The sequence below is a fragment of the Larus michahellis genome, chromosome 9 (genome assembly GCF_964199755.1).
Source record: "Larus michahellis chromosome 9, bLarMic1.1, whole genome shotgun sequence".
In the NCBI taxonomy this organism is placed as follows: domain Eukaryota; kingdom Metazoa; phylum Chordata; class Aves; order Charadriiformes; family Laridae; genus Larus; species Larus michahellis.
The window spans coordinates 3,303,628-3,327,588 of NC_133904.1; the positions used below are offsets into that span (position 1 = coordinate 3,303,628).

Genomic DNA, 23,961 nt, shown 5'->3' on the forward strand with positions numbered 1-23,961 from the left:
GTTTTGCAATGAGTTTGAGCTGATCCAGCTTTATGCTGCCATTGAAAGCTTCCTCGTTCCTCAGCCTGTATATTCCCATCGCTTTCCTTGTGCTGGCACTAACACTCGGCTGATTGCACAGCGATCTGGAGCGGGGGACTGATTTTGTTGTTATTGTTGTTGCCAATTAAGTTTTCAGCACCATCCTTTCCTCTGTCCAGCTCCAGGCCCATTCAAGCACTAATGCCGGCACAAAGGAAAGAGCGGCCAACTCGTCTGGTAATTAGAGCAGTTTACATCCACCAAAAACTGTCAGCCTCAGTGTTGCAGACCTGTCTGGAGTCAGAGGTGGTCAGAAACCAGAGCAAGGCTGTATTTGAGGCTGGGAGGTTTAATCCTGCTTGGGAGAGAAAGAACCTAAGGATGGTCCCAAACACGTCTCAGGCACTGACCCCTGCGAGATGGGGGCTGAGTAGCTGTGGGCAGCACTTCATACCTGCCAAACTGGAGGGCACTAACCCCGGCGGGGGTGCTTTCACTGAGAAGGAAAGTGCTTTTGAACCAGTGCACCTACAATGGCTTCAACGTGCTCTAAGTTCAGAGCTTTAGGGTTCGGCAACGTGGGGATTTGTGCCTGATCAGTGGTCGGGCTGGGGGGGCACGCTCAGTCTGCAAAGAAAGTGCCTACTCCAAATTTAAACAGTCCATTTGGTGTGCAGTGGATTAAACTAAAAGAATATAAAGCAGCCTTCACCTGGAATAAGAACATCCTTATCGTGATTTTTAAAATAATAATAATACTGTGCTGCCTATTTAACACAAATATGCAGCGTGCTGTGAATCTTCCTGATGCTCAGTGCTTCCTCTGTGAAATGGATTTTCCCTGTTCTTTGGGTTTCTTTTGTTGGTTTTTTTTTTTTTTTTTTGGGGGGGGGGAGCAGGAGTTGTTCTTTACCTGCACTTGTTTAGTATCTTGCACAGCTGGATCCTGGTAGTCTGAATCCTACAGCTGCCAGCTGGAAGTGGACATAGGCTGCTGAGCGTGGGTTTGGATTCGGAGCCTGGAGAAATTCTGATTCCGATACCTCTGGAACACGTGCTGCTGTGCTTCGAGGCCTCTTGCATCTCTACCAACCTTTCAGAAGCGTGGATCCTCTCTCAGCTACAGGCTGGCTGCACGGGAATAGCTCCTGTGAGCTAGATAAATTCATAGCAGCTTCTGATGGATTTCCCTAACGAGCTCGTCTTTGCTGGGATCTTAAACAAACCAAGAGATGTGTATGATATACTGCCCATATATCCGCCTCACTAAAGATTTTTCTCAGAGCACAGAAATAATGTCTCCTGAAGGGGGAACAAAAGGCTGAACTACAAACACTTGCCCCTTGCTGCTGCTCCTCTTTGCCATTCACACTTTCTCAGCTCAAAGTACCCGAGGTTTGTAGCTATTGAAGGGTAGAAAGAAACTCCCCGATGACAGGGACGGGAACACTGGGGAGTCTGTAGCACACAAATGGGGGCTTTTGCTTGCCATAAGTATTGGGGCAGAAATGCCATTATTTAGGGAAGGAATGTCCCTTCTGTTGGCACAGGTTTCACTTTGTTCTTTATCGACTTACAGCCAGGGAGTTAACCGGTCCTTTCCCAACGTACAAAGTGGTGCTTTCTCCAGGTTCTCCTTCCTCTGTAAGCGCTGCAAGAAGTCGGTTTGGGCAGCGCAGGGCATCCCTGTGGGCGGCTGAAGCAGCTGATGCCCACCCGGGCGGTGTGACAGCAGGAAGGCCTCCCTGCAGCCACAGGACCAGCTCCTGCGAATGCGCGCGTCAGCCAGCATTAGCTGAAGTTGTGAAGGAGTCACCCTGCGGAAACGCTGTTGTCACCAGTTTGGTTTGTCTGTGCCGATGCGGGCGAGAGAGGTGGACGGCGGGAACTTGGTGTTGCTCTCGCGGAGTACGTGTGTTGTCAGTGTGAAAGGAGCTGGTGCTCTGGGTCACGTTACTGGTGCTTTCACAGTTCAGGGGCTGTTTGTTAAGTATTTTCTTTTTTCCTTTTCTTTTTTTTTTTTTTTTCCCCCAGGGACAGATATTCGGGGAATATATGTGTTGAAAGCTTGGGTTTGTCAAAATGCTGGTTTAATTCCTGTTCCTGCTGACATGTAGGAAGACAGAGAGGTGCCATGGAGGAATCAAGTAACGCTGTAAGGTCAGGCAGGGAGCAAAGACAAGACTTAGACCTGCGTCTTTTGGTTTCTAGGCCAGTGCCTGGTTCCAACCCTGACCTGTTGGCAGGGACCTGGGTCAGTGCCTTAACACAGGCAGGTGCTATTAGCCCGAGTGTGCAGTATTTTGCAGACCACTAGCAGTTTTCATTATTTATATTATGCCAGACTTTCCTGACTTTTAGGTAAAGGTTTCCTTGCTTCAAGGGAGGGAGAAATGTCTGGGATTTGAGGAAAAAAGGGCAGGAGGTGTGTCTAAAAGCAAACCACTGGCAGACACAATGAAGAGATGTTCTTCTCCAGCCTGGTTAAAGCAATTTGACAGCACCTTTAAAACCACCTGACGCAGAAAGGAGCAGGTGGGAAAGGCCCAGAGAGAAAGGGGAGTTTGCAGAGGTTGTTAATTTTTAGCTCCGTGCTGGAAAAAGGAGCGTGGCTGTTACCATCCCCTTTTCTTCCTGCAGAGAGGTAAGTGTATCGATGGTGCAGGAATAGGGTCGGTGGATTTGCTGTGGCCTTATTGCCCCCTCCCTGCCCGTCCCCACCCAGGGCAGGGGGCTGATGGATCCCAGGGCTTGTCTGTGCTAACAGTGTCAAGCGCTGACTTAAGATAGCACATCTCATACACACGGGAAACCTGTTTCCCACCACACTGCCCTTCTGGTATCATTTAAGCTTTTATAGTTCATTAAACAAGCTAATAAATAGGAGGGTCTGGATTAAAAAGGTTTCTTTCTTTTTTTTTTTTTTTTTCCCCATATTCTGCATATTCTGGAGCCCTCTCTGCGTTCCACACTGCTGCGATAAAACATGCCGGTGTGCCGGGTAGCCTCTTCCCCTTTGGGAGGCCAGAGCAGACCCCTGCTCGGGATGGGCTTGCCTTCTGCTCGGTACCAGCCGCCACTGCCCAGAGAAGGGCTTGGTGTCATTTGTCCTTAGGACCAAACCTGCACCTGCGGCTTTATTGGCAGCTTTGTGACTTTGTGCCTGGGACCCAGCCAAGCCAGGGAGGCAGTGGCCTGGGTCTCCCATCGTTCAGCACCTTCATCGCCCTCCCTCATTCCCACCGCTCGGCTTGGCCGGCCGATGGCTCCTGTGTCTCTCTGCAGTGACGGGGTGTGGACGGGCTGCGCCGTGTATGTTATGTGCTTTATTTTTAAAGGCAGATGAGAACCATAGGCTGGACTCTGACGCCCGGAAAGCCCAATGAACGATATACACCTGAAGGAGTTGTGCTTCGAAACGGGCCCCGTGGCAGGCCGACGGCACCGCGGTCGCTGGCGCCGCTTTGTCTCCACAGCCCGGGTGGGCCGTGTGGGGCGGCAGCCTCACCTCCTCCCCACAGACACGGGCCTGAGGGAGGCTGGCCATCAGCCCTCGGGCGGTCGCCAGCCCTGGGAGGGCTGTGGGAGCTGCTGGGTGCCTTGTGGCTGTCCGCCGACAGCGGCCACGGGTGGACGCCGCAGCGGGCTCCCGCCGCCCTGAGGGGACCGCGGGGGCTGGCAGAGGGGTCCCCTCCCGGCAGCGCCGTGAGGGGGAAGCCGACGGCTGGTGGCAGCGCGGTGTCCTCCGCGCTCACCTGCGGCAATGTAAAAATTAAAAAAGCGCATTGAATGTTTCTACCGCCCCGTTTGCAGGCCTGGGGAGCTGCCGTCCCGCCGGAGGAGCCCCGCACCTGCCGCGGCTGCCCGTCCCCGCTTCCCCCCCCTCAGGAAACGGGGCCGCTCCCCCCGCGGCGGGCTGGCGGCAACCTGTTGGTCCCGCCGCTGTGGAGGAGGGCGGGAGGAGCCCCCCTCGGCTCGGCGGCGAACCCGCTGACAAAGGCGGAGCAGCGGCAGGCCAGGGCCGCCCCCGGCAGCGGGGCCCGGCGGCGCCGGCGGGCAGCGGCGGGGCTGGGGCTGGGGCGCTCGCACAAGATGGCGGTGGGGCGGCGGGAGAGCGCGCTCCCCTCTTAGATGCGGCCGCGGCGGCCCCTGCTCCCGGCGCGGCTTACATGGCGCTGGAGGACCTGCTTTGTCTCTGCTTCTCCGCCCTCGCCGTCCTCGCCGTGCAAGGTGGGTGAGGAAAGAGGGGGGGGGGGTGGTGGTGTCGGTGCCCCCCAGCCCACGGACGGTCGTGGTCACTCGTGGGGCCGCGGTGCCACCTGCCCTTACACTGCTCGGCCACGGGCAGCGACCGGCTCCCCGCCCGGGACCCTCTCCCCCGCCGTTTCTCGCCCACCCGTAGCCACCTTTTTTCCCCCTTAGTGGTCGTTCCCCTCCTAGTCACTCTCTCCCTGCCTCAGTAGCTACCACCAGCCCCGTGGCCATTTTTCACACCCCTCTCTCCATCCCCTTCTCTCCCCCGGACACTTTGTCTGTCTGAGTGAGGCGATGGCACACTCATGGTCTTGCCCCCTGTCTGGACAGTGCCTCCTTTGGGGTCACCTTTTGGGGGTGACACAGGGCGTCCCCTGCAGGGAGCCCCCCTCAGGGGCCGGGCTGGGGGGGAGTGGGCCAGCAGCAGCGACTCTGGGGCCTGTGGCAAGTTTCCTGTGGAGGGATGGCCTCTGTGCCAGGCTGGCTGGCGGCCAAAATGTTTGTCCAGCACAGGGCTGGCCTGGAGCAGGCCCAGGTGTCTGTCGGGGGGGGACCCTCACCTCACCCTGCTGGTGCAGGACGCTGGGGTGGGCAGACGTCCCGTTGGTCAAGGAGGCGACCCAGGAGTAGCCACGCTCCTCGTGCCCTCTGTTTTGCAACGGTTACGCAAACGGCTCTGTGCGCGGCTACGCGTACGCCTGTCGCGCTGGCCGACGGGCTGCGTTTGCCGTCGAAGTTTGCACCAAGGGTCGTTGGAGCTGCGGACCGTGGGGCTGCCTGGTTCGTTCCCTGTGCGTGCACAGACCCGCAAAAGCTTTTGTCTGCATCCCCGAGAAGGGGTTGGAAAGGTGGAGGCTGGCAGAGCTGCACTGAAAAATGTGAGCTGTGTGTTTGCCCTGGAGTTGCCGTCGTTTAAAAGAGCCTCCTAAACAGGGGATTGCGGTGGCAGAGCCATCCCTTTATCATTGTATGTTTTTATTCCTTTTTGTGATGCATTCAGGTTCGTCAGAACATAATAACAGCACAAAGGATATTTAGTCTTTATGGCTTCGAAAATAGCCTTTTTGGGGAGAAAACAGTGTGCTGGGTGGCTGCAGGGTTGTTTTTCATCTTTTTGTCAGAACGTTGTGAGCTCCCGTAAGGGGTAGTTAACATTTGCTATAGGTGCAGTGTGTAGAAATAAATAACGGTCCATGTAAATGGCCCATTGTCACCAGTGAGTGTGGGTTTTTCTAGATGGATGTCAGTCTGTGACCCCACCAGCAGATGAACGGGTGGGAGCTGCGTCTCCTGTGTGTTTGAGCAAACAACTAAGTGGGTCCCGAGGCTCGTAATGGAGAGCAATGATTTTAAAAAAGGAGAAGAAAAAAGGGGGATGGTGGAGTAGATGCTGTTTTTCAAACCCACTTCAACAAGAAAACTTCAAATGCTTTGAGGGAATTTGCAGATGTAGCTTCACTACTTTTTTTGCAAGCAATTAGGCAACTAGTGAAAATTGTTTGTTTTCTAACAATGGGCTGCGTATCGCGTAGAGGTAATGAGTGTGTCTGTGCAGTCTGTGGATGTGCCGCTCGGTACATGCAGATGTGCTTTCCGACAGGTGGGTTTGATTCTGAAAAGAAAAACATGGACTTGTTTCAATCTGAAATTAATTTGGCAGAGGGTTGAAATGGTTTTGGGAAAGTCTGCATTTGATCCTGAAGCCCATGTGTTTTGATCCAAAGTTCGAGCCTCGCTGGGTATGAAATACTTAGGAGAGAAGTAGGCTGGAAAACCTTCCCCCCTCTGTGGACTTGATGGAAGCTGTGCCAGTTTACACTAGCTGGGGATGTGATCCAGTGTTTTGAAAGCCTTCTGCCTGTCCTACTTTGAGACTATTTTCCCTGCAGTAGCAGTAAAGGGCTTAAGAAAAAAATAAAATCCAAAACAACCCCTCTTCAGTTGACTCTGGCAGGGGGGGTTGTGCTGGTTGCTTTCCTTGGGGCTCTCTATGGGGGACGTGTTGGTGGGAAGTGGGCTGAGCTTTCCATCCGAGGGACCGGCTGAAATCCATCTGGGTTTATGTCATTTGGATTTGTGGTCAAGTCCTCTTGCTACAGAACAGATTTCCTTTTTCGACATCACCCAGCTTTGGTTCTGATTTGTTTTATCCTTCCTGTTGCATTCGTCTTGGCGGTGTAACCCTGCAGGCTGCTGCGTGCAGTTAGTGCCTTTGCCTGGGGAAGTCAGTGTTGCTATTGTTCGTGGCTCGCGTATTGCTGCTGCTGCGGTCGCCTGCGCTTCGTGGGATGTCACCTGCATGCGGATCCGCTTGCCCTGCTGGCTGTGGTGTTGCAGTGTTGCCCATCCCTGGACTGGGTTGTGAGGAGGCAGGGTGAGCAGCGCAGGGAAGGGGTATTTCTTACAGTCCCCAAGAAACGGGGGGTACCTACGGTGCCAAACACTCGTGCACACCACATCAGCGAGGTTTTGCCTGTATCATGTTTCCAGGGGCAGGTTTCTCGCATGGGAACTTGCTGCTGTTTTGCTCTGGCCGTCATGACAGCCAGTCTCCCAGCCCTGAGGCTGCTCGAGAGTGGGGAATGTTTCTTCTGGTGTTTCCCAGTTTCTCCGCTGCTGCGTGAGGCTGAAGGAGATACCGCTCAGGCTTGGTTGTGTTTTTGTTTTCCCTAGCTTTTTCCTTTTCTTTTTCTTTCTTTGTGCCCTCTCCCTTCACTACCTTGAAGTCCCAAGTGAAGCAGAAACCACTAATTTTCTGATGTCTCCCCGCTTTCTGCAGCGGACTTTCTCCTGGCAGCTGCATCAAGTTTGATCTGCTGCAGGGGGCCCCACACGGGGTGGGTGTATCGCTGATGGGACACAAGCCGTTTCAGAGTGGCGCGAGTCATAATTTAAAAAGAAAATGTTTGGCAATCTGCTGTTCCCTGAGGAAGAAGGGAGACGATCCTCCCCGCGTGTGTGCTCACAGCCTGGTTTGGAGCTGGGAGCAGCTTCTGTGGTACAGCACAGGTCTCTGTGCACCAGGGGCACCAGAGCCACCTGCGTTTGGGAGCTGCTGGGGTGGGCTGGGTGTTGCTGTGGCATATGGGACATCTCGCTTGAGTGCCTGCTGTGATCCTGGGCCAGTTGCGTCATCTGCTTTGGTATCCTCAGGGCCCATCTTTAGACAAAAGTAGAGATGCTGCACGCTTCTGTTGAACGCGTTGAGAGGATAAAATCCATCGATGAAGATGAAATCCATCAGTAAGCATTCAGCATGTATATGATTTTCGTCACTATAGTGTACACCTATCCCGAGGGCAGGGTGCTGCATTGTCACATGTTGGCTCATGAATTCCTGACTCCTGATACCGTATTGCTTGCTGGGTGATTTGAACTCTACCTCCCTTGGAGCTGGCTGTTCTCCCAGGCAAAAATCCAGGTGCTGGTGAACCAGTTTGGGCATTTGCAGCGTAAGAGATGCTGCCTGCAGGATTTACACGCTCCTCTCCTGTTTAAATGGCTGCCTGGCCATTAAACCTAGTCATGGTTATATAATTAAGATGGGAATTAATATTTAATCTGATTGTAATTTGTTGCTGGAATGCATCCCAAACTCTGTCTCTGCATGAGGTGAGTGAGTACCTGAGGGAAAATTGAGGCCAGTGTTACGCATAGGAGGTTTTCTGCTTGGACATTGAGAATTATAGTCCTGCCTTGGGTGATGGCAGAAACCCTAACCTTTACAAACCTGGAGCGATCATAGTCATTTTGTTATCTGTAGGAAGCAAACGTTTGCTTTATAGCCAGCTGTAATACTAGAGGGGATATGGTAAATCCTTGTTATCAGTATTTGCCAAGTGCATGTTGGGCCAAAATCGGCTCTGGTGCAATTTTGTTACTTTCTGGAGGAGAACTGGACCTGCTTGTCTACAGTATTTTTAGCCTGGTTTTCTAAGGAAAAGATACTTATATAGTCTTGTTGTCTCTCCATCTCCCTTTCCTTTTCCAAATAATTCACGGACCTGCTGGTCAGTCATAGCTAGGGTGGATATGGAGAATTCAGAGTTTTTGAAAATAAGCAATGAAGTAGAGAAGAGAGATGGAGTTTCTGCAAGGGCTGAAGGAGAGGCACTGGAAAACCCACCTGGGGAGGAACCTGAAGTGCCTGAATTGCAGGAAGAGCTTTGAACAGAGCTCGCACCTTGTTTGGGTAGGACAGGGGAATCAGTCACAATACACAAAGCTGCAGGAAATCACAATCTCAAGTCCTTGTATCCACTTGTTTTGGATTTTTATTTTTGAAGTCTTTTATGCTTTAAAGCATGCTGTTGTTTTATGGTTACGGCAGCATTCATGTCACAGGGCTTAGTAGCTGTTTTGCATCCCTCTGTTATTGAGAAGGCATTTTCTGGACACAGGACTTGGAGCTGCTGTGACATTAGCTCTTTCTGTTGTCTTTGTCTTGGTCACTTGCTGTCTCTGCCTCAGTTTCTCTGTTTGCTCCAGCTGGGCAGAAGATGCTGTTGCACACTGTAAACATATGAAGAACACCGTCACTCTAAGTATTCTTGGATTTATTAAAATCCCATGACTAAGTGACCTCCAAGTGCTGCTTATGCTTTTCAGACTTAACAGCTTTTTGGTGAGAGGATCCAGTGAATCTGCCGTCTTAATAAAAAATAGAATTGAGCAGAATTTTCATGAGCCCTTCTAAAGATGCTAAGCCCCGCCCCAGTCGTGGAGGGAAGGACACAAGAGCTTCTTCTAGTTTGTCTGACTTTCACTGATATGTTGAAGTCATCCTTGAAACACCTCTGAATTTCCTAATTCTGAAGAGTAACAGAGCCTTCATAGGGAGGGGAAGAGCTGGTTAGTGTTTACTTCCAGGCAGGTAGATACCTGCTGGAGTTGACGCTGCTGAGAAGAGAAGTGCCCTGGGAGAACCTAAACACTTGTCATCAGCCTTGTTTGAGCATATCTAACACTTTTCTGCTTGCAGGTATCAAGACACTTTTCTCGTGCGTAGGTCATGGTGCTTCTCCCTTGGACGTGTTTTCTTTCATGTCGCTGATGCCTTTTGGTGTCTCTGTTTGAGTCAGATCCTGCTCTGCTCTTAATCCATGGAATCCTGCTGTTATGGTATGGGCCTGCTTTATCTGAGACATCCAGCAGGTGCAGTGTGTTATCTCTGTAGGCAATAAACATACTTTGTGGTGGTTATGATAAGCAATTACTGTATTCCACTGAAACTTTCATATCAGATGTTCTGAAATTATTTTAAAATCAGTATTTGCATTTTAAAGGCAATTGCCTATTACTGCTATCTTAAATTCAGCTGAGCTATTGAATATTATTATTATTATTTATTATTATTATGCTTTCTTGCTTTTTATTATGCTTTCTTGTTTTCTAAGTTTTTTTTTCAAGATCTCTTGTGTGGATTTCTTGGGGACAGGTCGTTAATATTAAAGGTGTGTTAATGAAATGTGAGCATCCCCAGAGGTTGCTCTCAGCCCAAGCTGGTGGGAGAATTAAAATCTAGTGTGTGAAGCTATTGCACCTGTGCTCAATCTGCCCTTTCCCTTATTCTAACTGACTTTCCTGCTCTCATTTCCTGCTTGGGTCTTTGAACCGCATTCCCCTTGGCGTTGGGATGGCTTAGCACCTTGTTAAATGTAAGAAATTAAACGGTGAAAATGGAACTCCCAGGAAAGGTGCTAGCAGAACCTGGAGCAGAGGTGGAGCAAACCTGGGATGCAGAAGCAATGCTAGGCTGGCAGTGGGTTGGGGGGATTTGATAAGGTCCTGCTTTATGTTTTACTGTCTGTACTGGGAAATGTGCATCCTTGATAGTTTCTAAATTGACTGTCAATAGATGATCAAGTTAATTGGTGTGACCAAAAAGGTCATTATTTTATGGGATGGATTTCCTGTGCTGTGCTGTGTGAATACACTGAGGGTTTTGACAAAACCTGGCTGTTTGTGCACTCAGGGCTTTGATAAATCTTCTTTTTCAAAAGCATCAGCAGTGCTTACAGGTTCTAAAATTACTTGCAGTTTTGCACTTAATGCAAGACTGTCATCTCTGTGTCTCTTGGCTGGCTAGTTTGATCCCATTTGCAGAATGGGTATTTTCTGTACAGAAGTGGAACTGTGCCTGATAGTAAAAGAAAACTAGTCTTTCAGGTGTTCACTGATGGCTTTTTTTTCTGTTTGTTTGTTTGTTATTACAGCTGAGAAGGCTTTTGTGTTCTTTGGAAATCTTTGTCCCTTTATTGCCTCTTTCTTTGGAGATGGTCTAGTGAAAAACTCCAGTGTGCTCCTTGTAGTGCTGATGTGATGTGCTCTTACCTTTCTGGAAATGTCAGTGCTGCTTTAAAAGATGCATAGTCCTCTTAATCATGTCGACCCAGAGGACTGGTCCAGTTGCAGCCCATTTCTGTGCCATCCCAGTCCCGTTTGCCCGTTTCACTCCTGACGAAGCCTTGAGAGAGCTTGTAAGAAGGAGATGTGGGGATTTTTGTGACCAAACAAAAAAAGACAATGGCTGGGGAGGGCAGAGAATCAGCAGATGTTCAGGCTGATGTTCAGGGGGTTTAGCCCATGGTGTTGGGATGGGACCTGTCACTGTGTGGGAGATAAGGCTTGCGTAGAGATGCTGGGGCTTGTTATCTTCAGCAGTGGCTTAAGAAGTATGGCTGGGGGTGGAGGATTTGGGGCTGCCAGCTCGACTCCATTGTTTCCTGCTTGACAGGTATTTTCCCCTGCCATAGAGGCTCAAGCAGCCCTGCTGTTAGAGAATTCAGGTTGTCATAGGAGAGTGATCGTGTGCTCCACAGGTTGGTGTGTGCTTGTGAAGGCAAGTGTTTCTGCATAGCAAGGCATCTTGGCAAAATGCACGTAGAAGTTAAAAGGGGAAAAGAAACCCAGCATCTGATCCATTACCAGCTCCTTTGCTGGCTTGGCAAAAATTGTTTAGATCCTCCTTCCCAAGAATGATTTTGTGAACATAATACTGCCTATTAGCCATGTAAATTACTGTCATTGGTGGCAATTGTTGTGATGGAAAGACAAGTGTCTTGAAACTCTGGTTTGATTTACCCCTCCTGCCCCCCCAGGCTTGCTAACCAGTTGTTTATGTCAGCGCTGATTGCGGCTTTTGTCGGAGAAATCAAAATATTGATCAAAATTATTTAGCTCTGTTTTTCCTAGGTCACAGTAAATGCAACTTTTCTTTCTTTTCCTTTGTGCTCTTTTCTCTGCACTGAAAACAAAGCGGACCTTTCCTCGAGCAGATGAGCTGCCGTACGTTCCCAAAGTCAAATGTCATCCGCTTGAAGTGGGTCCTTGGGAGCAGACTTCATATCTGGAGGCTTTCCTCAAGAGTCTGTCAGTTGAAAATCTGGCTAGCAGCATTACCTCAAGTACTGTTGTGGGGTTTTCTTTACGTGCAAAGTGGGGAGAAAAGGAAGTTTCTCCCAGCTACTAGCAGACAATAGCTTCCCATTTACTTCACGCTTGTGGCTGCTGCCAGGATTTTCTGTTTAGCAGCAGAGGGAGTTAAGTGTGGGTGAAAGGCTTTATTAACATTTCAGCATCCGGGCACGAGGCTGAGCCATCAAATAATTCTTCTCGCTCTTTGTTTTTTATACTAGCCAAGGTGCTTGAGTAGTTTTGTAGGTTTAAGGCTAGCAAGGTTGCGCTGCCTTCACATGTACTGTGGGAAGCTGAGAACATTTCTTGTTTCAGGTTTAATGGTTGTGCTTGAACAAGAGCATCTTTTAAAGAGCAACACCCACTTCTGACTTAAAAATGTCCTGTGGGTGCTTGTCTATCCCAGCCCCTAAGAGAGCTGGTTTGAAGTCCTTGCTCACTGACCTCATTGCCCTCTACAACTACCTGAAAGTAGGTTGTAGAGAGGTGGGTGTTGGCCTCTTCTTCCAAGTGAATAATGACAGGACCAGAGGAAATGGTCTGAAGTTGCGGCAGGGGAGGTTTAGATTAGATATTAGGAAGAATTACTTTACTGAAAGAGTGGTCAGGCACTGGAGCAGCCTGCCCAGGGAGGGGGTTGAGTCACCATCCCTAGAGGTATTTAAGAAACGCCTGGATTTGACACTTCAGGGTATGCTCTAGTGGCAGAGATCGTAGGTTGTTTGGTTGGACTCGATGATCTCAAAGGTCCTTTCCAACTATGAAGATTCTATGATTCTATGTGCACTTTCATTTAGTCTGAATTTACCTAGCTGTGGTTTGTAGGTGTACGTGAAGACAGGTACTCGTATGTGAAGCCTTCCTGTGAGTATGTGTACACTGATGGAATTTCCTGGTAACCCGCTCTTTACTAAGCTGAATATGTGCAAGTCCTTGAGTCTTTCACCTGTTTTCCATCCCTTAATCTCAACCTTCTGTAGCTAACAGTAGTGTAAGTGAAAGCTCTGCTTTTCTCATAGTTAGGTGTTTGCTCAGCTGTGGAAATTTCTTAGCTACTTTGACTCAGAGCCCAACTTTTTGGATCTGGAGCCTGCGAGTCCCTCGGGGCACCTGTTCCCCTGCAGCTCAGTGCAGAGCCGCCGTTCAGCTCGGACAGCCAGCACTGGATGCGGCTTTCCAGATGTGATGGGATCGGAGCCAAGCAGAGGGAAATGTAAAGAAACCTTCATCTCTGAGAGCACCTCTTCGGTGAGCAGCCGAGCTGTTGCCGAGGCAGATTTTGGGTTTTGCAGCGGGACACTCACACACAGGAAGGCAGAGGAAGAATCAGTATGGGGCACGTATGTGCAGCTTCCATATAGCTTTTAAAGAGAAAGGCTGCTCTCTAAGCTGGAATCACACCACGTGGTTACACTTGGCATGGAAATACACTATCTTAGTCTTAGGCAGCTCTCACCAAGTAACACCTCTGCCACGTCCTCCGTCAGCATTTCAGGTACAGGTGGAATGTATGGAGCTTTGCCTTCTCCCACTCATAAAGATGCCTCTACCCTTTTCCACGTCACCTACACAACACACTCTATTTTCTTGTGTAAATGTCTCCAGCCTCTGCCCAGCTGTGTCCATGAAGCAGCAGTGAGCCTCTGGAAGTAGGAAACCAATACTAGGACTTCTCAGGCTTTAGCAAGGAGACATTTGGTTCCCTGCTGCATGACACGCTTATGAATGGCTTCAGGCAAGCCTCTGTCAGCATCATAGTTTTTAATTTGTAAAATGAGGTATTAAAATTTTTCTCGGAGGGCCTGAGCATGAATATGTTCAGGGTGGAGGTGTCCAGATGCTGCAGGGCAGTGTGCTGCGGGCATGTGTTTCAGATGCGGAGGCGAGGGAATAGGTACTGTACAAAATATATCTGTGTATGTGGCTGAGCAGACGTGGTTGTGCCTACCTGTCTGTGGTGCGTCAACACCACGTGTGTGCAGGTGCGGTGTGATGGTAGAGATGTGTACAAGGTATGCGCCGGCTTGTAAATGAAAATTCCTGATTACTTGTTTATATATTTTAAAGTTTGTGGGTTTAAAAAAATGCTGCCCTTGTAGGGAATATTTTCTTCTCACCAGAAACTTGTTAGACTGGAAATTTCACAGTATTAATTTTTATGGCATTTCCTAAGCTGAACTAATTGGGTATTTTGGAAGGGGGAAGGCAAGGGTGTGGATGTGGGTTTTTATGTAGATTTCTTTAAAAATGTGACTTGGATTATCCTGCTAGCTATCTGAGCGATGTGAAGGTCTGTACTGGAAAATGCAAGTGATTATAGGCTGGTGACTAACAAATAATCCTTGGCTAATACAGGGTGGGCTCAATTAATGTTAATCCCTGCTCAGTAGTAGTAAAAGTTGGATAAAGTCAAGGAGATTTTGCAAGGCTGTTACTGACCTGAACATGAGAATGATCACACAGCATTTCCTAAAATAAAATGGTTCTTTGAAGAGGCATCATTCTCATAATTTCCTTCTTACAGTAGAGAAGGAGCTATTCAAAGTGGCCCAAAATTGCCTGGTTGTGAAGATGAGGATTTCTCCTGTGCTGATGTTATGTGAGGAGGCACACAGGACCTCATTAAAAGAGGAGCAACAGTAATTAATCTAGATTAATGGAAATAAATCTGTTTTTACTAACAAATGAGGTTGTGTTCCTCGGTCCAGAGCAGCCACCATCTCTAGTGCTCATCTAACAGTCTGATGCACAGAGGCAAAATCTCTCCTCACCGTGGAAAAAAATGTGTGATTTGGGTTTTTTTGCTGAAATTTCAGTATAACTCCAGGTGTTGTTTTTAGATGTGTTCTGGTGAAATAAGCAGAAGCCCAGAGACAGCAGGGAGAAGCATGACATCTGAGCCTGGACCCCATTGGTACAGGAGGGCCCAGAGTGGTATGATGGCCCCAAAGGCATTCTTCTCCTTGGATACTGTAGCGTTGAAAGCGTGTCCTTCACCATTTGGAAGCAGACCCAGTCCTTTTACTACTTTGTCCTCAAACTGTCAGGTTTCAGCTGGCTGGAGCTTTGGAAAAAGGAAAGATTTATGTGCTCTGAAGAGAAACTTGTGCTGACAGTGGGTAAATGCACTGTAGATGTTGGAAAGTTAAACAGCCAAGTCGGTGTGAGGGATTTTGGAACACAGGTTATGAAATATATTTTCCTCCTGTTGCTATGATAGAGATAAGTTTAAATTTGGAAATGGGAGAGCAATTTCCCACCCCTTCTGTCCTTTGGTTCTTACCGTCTTCAAAAGGTGGTACTGCTCCTTGTTTTCCATGGATATGTGTATTATCTTGCTGTTTCTCCCAACGCAATCCCTGAGCTGTAAGGGCTCACTTTGCATTTTCAATGATCACTCAGTTTCCAGATCACAATCAAATCCAGTCTTTTAAAACTGGTCTAGGTGAGAAGTTATGCCAGGAGAACACAAAGTCCTGAGATGGTCTAATCCTTGGTAAGAACATTGCATTGTCCACCTGTGGGCAATCCTTTGACCTAACAGTTTAGTATCTCCTGTTTTGTTATTTTCAGTGTTTCATTCTCAAACCTACCATCTTACCTGCTATAGTCCAAGTAAGGCTGGTTGGCTAGCTGTACTGATAACATACCTTTGTGGGTTAAGTGATAACAAAAAGGAGCAGAGCGTGGCTAGATAAAGCCAAGGGTAGTCTACACCCATGGAGGGAGCCAGTGTCAGACACCGCACCGTATAGCGAGGCAGTGAAGCACAGAGGGGTTTTGTGACTTCTGGGGGCTGTGCGGTGGATGGTGACAAAGCTACGCCTGGACAGAGTCTGCCCATGCTCTCTGTTCTCTGCAGAATTAACTCCTGGTTGAAGCCCCTGTCACCTTTATCTTGTATTCCCCGTGCTGTGTGGGTGGTGGGTGCGCTCTGGAGTCCTTGTGTCCTCCCAGAGAAGTGAAACCTCTCAGGGAGCTATGCAGGCTTGCAGTGGCAGTTGTCTGCAGTCAGCTATTGAAACATACTTTCCCATTAGTTTTCTTTGTTGCTGTTCTGAATTGTCTTCTCTTCCCCTGTGTGCTTGTCGTGGTTTAGCCTCAGACGGCAACAAAGAACCACGTGCCGCTCGCTCGTGCCTTCCTAATACAGGAAGAATCGTAAGAAAAGGCAAGACTCTTGGGTTGAGACAAAGGCAGTTTAACAGGACAGCAAAGGGAACAAGCAAACAACAACAACACGGATAGGGGAATATACAAACGCGATTACGGAACCGCTGCTCGCCGGCCGGACCCGGGATGCCCCAGCCCGCTTTTAAGCAGCAACTTCCTGCCCCCTCCCCCGGCAGCTCAGGGTGGGCGTGGCTCACATGGCATGGAATACCAGGGAAAATTAACCCTATCCCCGCCGGAACCAGGACAGTGCTGGCTCATTATTTCTCATTAATTCATGGTTTGTGCAATTACCTGGGAAATGCAGGAGAGCTGGCAGGAGTTTGATGAGCCTGACTTCTCCTCTCGCGGGTAGGTTCTTGGCTTCTTGGAGGGGCAGGTTGGGGCTTTATGGGACAAGTTCGCTGTTTTGGAGAGAGCTATAAAGCACAAGGAGCAGAGAGAGGGGCTACATATGCAGATTTCTTGGGTACTGGGTAGGACTGGAGGCAGAGCCATTCTTGACGTTTTGTATCTGCTGTGTATTACACCACTTTACAACCTGTCCAGAAGACACAGTCCAGATTTAAACTCCAGCCTATCAAGAAGATGTGAGCAAACAAGGGAGGCTCTTTGCTTAACTTTAAAAACCAAAAACATGCAATAAAAAGTTTGAAGTATATGCCAGAGGATTTTATTTGTTTGTTGTGAAAGCTTTCAGCTCAGTCTGAGGAGTGAACGTGTCTTGGGAGTTGTGTCAGACCAGTGTCACCCCTGCAAAAGGGTTCTTTGCCCTTTTTCTTTGCAGGCAGCGTTTCAGGTAGGAATAGAGAAGTGATCTGGTCCCTTTTTGTGGGGAGAAAGCCGGCACACAGGAAGATAAAAGGACTGTCACTGATTAAAACATCACAGTTTCTCTTCTTGTAGCGTGTGTTTTACTGGCAAATGTCATGCCACTGGTTTCCCTGTATGGATGCTTCTCTTTTTTAAGGGTTGTATTCATACGTGGACTTGCCAGCTGCTAGGAAAGACCTCTTGGTGGAAGCTGGGCTAAGCCATTTGACAGATGGTTTCACAGTTAGAGTTCAGGCTGTTGGTGGAGAAGGGGCTTTACCTGCTCTCCTCCTTCCGTTTTTATTTTCAGGTGAACTGCAGAATCTCATTACCAACAGCAGTGGCAGGGCTTTGAAGATTTCTGCCTTAATTATCTCATTTGTGCTGTGAGTAGCAGTGAAATCCGTGTGCTGTCAGGGAGACTTAGCTATTGTGCCAGCTGTACAGGGGTGTGAGAAAAAGGCCTCATGGAAGGGCTTGTGCAGGCTGGCTTGGGCTGCTGGCACGTTCCCAGCTGTGCAGGTGCTGTGGGATTTCCTGCAAGACCTGGATGAGGTGAGTGAGGTGCAAGTGAGATGGTACCATGTTCTGGACTCCATCCGTGGCCCTGCAAATGCCTCTTTTGGGTAATGCTCACAAAGGTCCAGCTTGCAAGGTTGAGTTCTTTCTTTGTCAGGACTGTAAAAGCAGATGAACATCATGTAGAATCTGCCATTTGGCTAAACATCATCTACCGTCCCTGGGGAAGGTTCAGGCCCATTTTCTGTGTATGTGACTTCCTAATGGCTTCCTCTACAGGAAGTTTTAGGTACCTTCAGGTAACTACTGACAGTCCTACGTATGAAGGGTTTTGGCAAACTGGATTTTTCCCTCTTTTCTATTCAGCTCACTTCTAACAGGAGAGACATGTAGATCAAGACTGTAAACTTGAGGAAAAGTAGTGGCAGAAGGAGCTGTGTTGGCAGCAATGGTCTGTGGCAGCACATCAAGGGCTTACGAACTCTCTTAACCTAGCCAGAGGCTGTCTCTGGAAGTAACAACTGGACAGGGTACAGCTGATGGGTTGTGACAGGAGATGGCCAAAGATACCTGGGAAGAGGTAGCGTTTGCTGAGGCCGCATGAAGCAGTTTCACAAGCTAACATAAGGAGCAAAACCAAGATGGATGTTCCCAAAAGAATGCAGCTGTAACCCTCTTTTGGGGAGCTGAGGCAGGATCCTGGAGCCACGGAGGTGGGCAGCTCCGACCTTGCTTCAGAGGTAGATGTGTCTCTTCTGTGTCAAGGTGGGCCAAAGTGAGGTGGCAGCGGGGACTGAGCTGTGTCTTGCCTGGGGGCTTTCCCTCTGACTTGGGTAGAAAATACTGTGTGCTTCACTGGGATCTTCCATGAACACGGGTGCCTAGCTGCTGCTATGGAGATGTGTCCCATTATCCCTCTCTCTATGGAGGGGCTGTTTTGTTGTCGCACAGTTTTGCGTGCTGTGACGTATAATTAAAAAGGTGGTGGGTCAAATGTAGCAAGTTTGTGGTGTGTGTGTAAGGGCTGTGATAGAGTACATCATTTCCAAAATGCTGATAGAGCCACATCTCTGTATTTGTGCTTGGATACAAGGAATCTTCTGCTATTTCAGTGAAACAGGTCAATGTATTGTTAACGCTAGCTATTCCCATGCTGAAGTTTTAGCAAAGTGTTGCCACATCTCTTGTGTAGGCAAGGAACTTCTGAGGGAGATATGGTAAACTCAATGTAGCAAGAAGGTAAGGAAAAGGAGTGCAGGAATATTTGATGCCTTGATCATCAGCTGAAGGCAGAGGGATGAGAAAGATCTTTGATGGTTAAGATCTTTGATCATTAACACGATGAAAAATTCAGAAACATTAGAATGTACTCCATCTTGGCATAATTTCTTGGATCTTCTTTGGGGTCAGTATCTCTGTGCTGCCCTTGCCTTACAGCAACAGGCACGACCGTGGCCAAAAAGAATTGAGGGCAGCAGTTTCTTTTCAGATGCTACCAGTGACTGGTCACTGAGGAGTCTGTAAGAGCTGTTTTCTTTGACCTTCTATCTTAGCTGTTGTTGTGCAGGTTCAGGGTCATCGTCCAAATATACGTACAATTGTGGATGGGTGGAAGGCAATGGATCGGGTCCTGTGGCAAGCTGACTTGTCATAAAAGCTCGGCAAAATGCTTGTCCCACTTACGTGGCTTAAGGGGTCCGAGTGAACCCTCCCCGTGCTGCTTTGTAGGTGAAGCCAACCAGTCTCTACAGGGCTCTTACTCCTAATAATGCTCCTTGTGGCTTGCATATCCAGAACACTGATTGCTGAGTAAAATAAGTGTGCAAAGTCAAGTAATCCTTGCACATCTTGACTATTGCTTTCCCTTTCTGTGGTTCCAGATAGCATCTGGGAGAAAGTTGGTTTGGAAAACAAAGCTGTTAGGAACTGTTTGTTTAGGCACAAGGCAAAATGAAAGTGGAAAACATAATCTGTCTGTTCCCCTCAGCCTCCCACCTTCTTTTTGTTTAAAATGTCCACATGCCATTTACTTTCAATAAACAAAAGATGTTTCTTATAAGCTGGTGTTTACTAGTAGGGGAATGTGATTTATTAGAGAACAGAAATGCCTGCTCGTGCCTATGTTTTCAAACTGGAGCAAGAGTTCATAATTTTATAGACCTTTCAAGAACGGATTTCCTAAAGCAAACAGTGAGGAACTGTTAAATTATAGCCATGTAAAACAACAGTGTAATAGCGTGATTGCTCAGTACTAATGGCTTTATTATTCGGTAACAAATAGGAGTGGTTTGGACTGTGGGAGATAACATGCCTTTCCTGAGATAGCTTTGGAGCTGATTCCGAGGAAAAGCAAATTTTAGATTCTTGGGCAACTTTTTTTCCTCGTAATGAGGGCAATAAGGATTGTATGGGTGTTCTCTTACTCCAGCTTTCTTCCAGAATCACGGTCGAGGGAGGGAGCAGCTTCCAGAAAAGCAATGTACAGTTTGTCTCAACAGTGTGAGAGCCACCGAAGTCTCAGTTGCCTCTCTGAGTTAGACATGGTCTCAGCTTCCCCAGCGTTTGCTTGGGGTGTCTCTGTGACCTGTTTGCCCTTTAGAGGGAATAGGAGAGCGATGCAGGTGCCCCCAGAATGATGGGTGGTGGGGGCTGCGTCGGTGCCTCTCCTCAGCCCTGCAGGACTCCCAGGCAGTAGGAGCGCAGTGTTCAAGCCAGCGGCTTTGGGGCTGAGCTGCTCTGGGGCTTGCTGAATTCTTCAAATCCCTGGGCATGAGCAGAAATGACCTCGGAGTGCCTGGCACTGACATCTCTGGATCCCGTTGAGACCCAGGTTTGTACTCCATCTGCCCTTTTCTTTCCACAGCTGCTCACATGGAGGTTAAGCAAGTTGAGGTGCCAGATGCCTGGTCTTGCCTCTGTCTCCCATGTGTCTGTCACCTCCAGGTGTTGGTGGCTCAGTGTTGTCCTGACCTGACTGTGAATGAAGCTCTGAAAATAGCGTCAGTTTGAGGAGGGTCTGTGCTCCCTTGTGCACCTCTGCCAGCTGTTACCTCCTTGGCTGTGCCAGGCAGTTTGTGGATGCAGGTAGAGAGCAGCCCAAGAGTATGGGTGGTCTCAGCTTGAGCTCCTGCTTCCTCTGGTCTTGCAGTTAGCATGTGTCTGAGGATGCCTGCCTGGAGCCTGGGTGGGATCTCTAACAGATGCGTGCATGGTGCCCTGGCCCTCCTCCAGCTCGAAGTCATTGCAGTGACCTCTGCTGAGACATGTGTGTTGAAGGGGACCGATCTCCTGTGTTTCTTGGTTTCTTTCTCCTGGTTCTCAACTTTTACATGATATATTCGTCTCGCTTCTGGCTGCCCTACACATATGCATGCTGGAAAACCTTGTACCAGCTTAGTTGGGCTCTTGGAAGAAACTGTCGTTGCAAAGGGAGCTGTGGCTTGCAATGAAATAGCTTTGCAGTGACATTGTTTCTGTGCTGCAGTATCTCTGTGCTGGCTTTCAGGTGTTCCTAGGCTGAAAATATGGCCTATTAAGACTTCTGGAACAGGGTGTAACAATATTTTAAAGATACTTTATTCCTGATGCGTTATTGCTAAGTGATTTAACTGATACCACATTTGAAGACCTACTTTGCAAGATCGCTTTGTCTGAAGTGGAAGCTGAGAAAGGAATCAAGTGTGTGTGTGTGTTTCTGGTGGTGAGGATGTGGTGCTGCCTTGGAGAGCAGGGAGCTGGGAGCCACACTGGTGCCTGGCGCTGACTGATCGGGGCCACTGGACCAGCTATTTCCATTTCTGATCTTCCCTGCCCCCAGATGACAAGAGATTCAGAATTGCATGGAAAAGATTAGCATTAGGAGTTTTACCACCTACTTCATTTGAAACTGGATGCGCTTGAGATATGTTGAACAAATGGACAGTGGCCTTTCTTCTCCCTGGGGACAGCTTTTACATGGATGGGAAGCTACAGATGGGGCCCAAGGCAGAAATGCAAATAGGCAGGGCTGTGATACGAAGCATTTGGCAGCATCACAGGCTTAAAAGCTCCCTCCCCATGGCTGCTTGATCCTGCTTTCTCGGTTGTGCTGACACAGCTGGTTGTGGGCTGCACTGTGAACTGTGCGAATGGAGCTTTGGCCTCAAAACTGTGGGATCAGGGTCTGTGCTGCTGGCACCGTCAAGCTGGCCAAGCCCAGTCCATCCCGGTGCTGCTTGTAAGAAGCTCTCAGAGGTGTACTCACTTCAAAATGACTGCTGTGATTACAGCTTTGCAGAGAAGCACGTTGGTGAGCACGAAGAGCTAATTAGTTTTTATAACCCTCTTTTGTTTGCTTTTGAAGACACGGGTCCCTTGCTTGCTTGCCTGGCTCCTGTTCGGTGTCGTGACAATGTCAGTGCGAGTGTGTGGAGCTCGTGTTACGCAGGGAGAGTTCAGACAGGTTTGGTTTCAGGTTTGGTTTCCCAGAGCTGTTCCAGCACTTTCCTGACAGGAGGCAGTCGGTGTCAGAACAGGTTTGTCCCCGAGACTGAGCAAAACAGTTCTGAGGGTCAGATCTCCCACAGTAATGAGTTTAGTTGCGGGTTGTACTGTTGGTTTTGTTTTGTGTTTTTGTTGGTTTTTTTTTTTTTTTTTTTTTCGATGAAAAGGTCATATCTGTTGCCTGGGTTATGTAGAAAGGTTTTGTTCTGGAACAGTCTGCTCCTGATCAGCTCCTGTCTCTGCTGAGCTAACAGGCAGTAGTCTAAACAGTGTTTTTCTTACATTTTCCTCATCAGTGAGCGTTGGAGAGTTTGCTTTTTAGGTATGTTCATTTAGGGCTGGGAAGTTTTGAGTTCAGATCAGCAACTTGAGCAGATTTAAAATGCCTGTGGTTTTGAGCCTGCCCTACTTGGAGTTTGATTTTAATCACAAGTTTTAACAAATTGAGTCTATTGAAAACATTCTCAGTGAAACACCCTCTTTTTTTTCCCTAGAAGCCGTTAGCTGTCTTCAAGAAACAATATTTTAATTGAAGCCATGATAAAAGAAGAGTGGCAGTGGTTGTTGTAAAGCTTAATTTATTAAACAGCCTTGTTTTTAATGCAAAAAAAAATCTGTAAAGAAAAAGAAAGCTATGTGCTTTAAAACTGTCAAAATAAAACCTACAACTTTGAAGTCTTAAAATACTTTGGGAAATGCTGAATGTTTTTGACTGGTTATATGGAACAGCTGAACTGACTTAACTGGAACAAAATTAGAGGAACAAAGAGGTTTTGTTTTCAGAGTGTATTCCTTGCCCTTTGACAGCGCTGTCTGGCTCACACTCCAAGTTAGATACCCGGAGCAGGTCACTGTCAGCTTCCCCCCTTTGGTTAGACTTTCCACATAACCAGTCCTCTGGAACGACAATAAGATGCTTACAAATGAGTAAAAATCACAGGAAGATTCAGGGGCAAGCACAGAACTCGAACCCCTTGTAACTGTTGTGTTGTTTTTTTGAAGGAGTCCGAGTCTCATATTGATGGTTCCTCTTCCCCAGTGCCACATGTTAGTGCTGAGTTTGAGGATACCGCAGGGCTTTTCCTGGCTGGTGGTTGATATTGCATCCTGCACAGTTGGACCTTCTCAACATGGTCTTAAAGTAAGAGACTTGCCTCCCATGGAAGGAACTCTGAAAGTCTCGCAGTGAACACTTACCATGTTGACAGCAGCTTCCATCAGCAAAATGGTGAGATGGTTTCTGTGCGCATGCGGTATCCTTAGCATGGTGGCTGGCACATGGGCTCTGGGAGGTGCTCACCTGGTCTCTTCTTCTGGAGCTGTCATTCAGGGCTATTTGCATAAAAACAGGCTCTCTGTAAAGTCTGTCTTCTGTTGGGGAAGGATAGACAGCAGGAGGAGATGAGCAGCTGAGAAACGGAGCTCTTGTTTCCATGCAAATATCCTATAAAGAACAAAAGAGGATGAGAAGCATGCCCAGGGATGGGATCTGCAAGGAGAAAGGCTTTGGAGTTGTTTTCCGTGAAGCAGCATCAGGTCCGTGTGAATGTAATTTTTACACTGTTGTCCGCTGTGGGTCTCATGGGTGAGTCACAGATGCTGCTTTTGTTTTGGGCTTCTCTAGGGCTAAATCCTCCGCTCCATCTGTGGGAATTTTGCTGCTGACTTCACTACACTAGAATTAGGGCTTTTAGGGTCTGCCACTGAAATGATGCAAGTTATCTGTTCCTCCCAAGTCCCAGCTTGTAGAGGAGGTAGGATGCAAAATAACACAAAAGTTGCCTCATCTGCCTCAGTGTGGCTGTCTCTGAGGATCCTGGGGCATATTTCACTGTCTTTAGGAGTGCCCTGTGATTTCTTTCCCAGTGCATTGGAAAGAATTTATTTCTCTTTGCTTATCACCTGATGGGAAGGTGTCAGAGGAGGGGAAGACCACTAGCAAAACAGTGTTGTGAACGGCAGCCTCACTGGAGTTGCCTTGGGCTTGCAGCACTGCCAAGCTTGAAGGTCTTTGAGAGGAGGGGGGACCGGAGATAGGGACAGCCTCACAGTGCACTTGAATTGATGTGGCAAAGAGCTCTTGGGGACTGATTGGCATTTACTGCAGCAGACAGCTGGGGTGGTTTGAGACTTGGCTGCTCAGAGCTGGCTGTCCCTGTGGTAGAGGGTACCAGCTTGATAATGCAGGTAGCAGGAGCAAATGCATGTGTCTCTCTTCCATCACTGCCTCAAGCAAGGCACAAACCTCTGTTCATCAGCATTCACATCCTTTTGACCTACAGG

The 23,961-nt window shown here is 48.4% G+C and overlaps 1 protein-coding gene across 1 annotated transcript in view; it reads left to right on the forward strand.

Moving 5' to 3' along the window:
* The first annotated feature begins 4,062 nt into the window (after window positions 1–4,062).
* The window catches only part of LOC141748675 (immunoglobulin superfamily DCC subclass member 4-like), a 48,706-nt gene continuing 28,807 nt past the window's right edge, over window positions 4,063–23,961 (forward strand). The window contains exon 1 of the mRNA XM_074601106.1: window positions 4,063–4,251. Within this exon, the coding sequence (XP_074457207.1) occupies window positions 4,191–4,251 (61 nt within the window). The 5' untranslated portion in view covers window positions 4,063–4,190. The remainder of the gene's footprint in view (window positions 4,252–23,961) is intronic.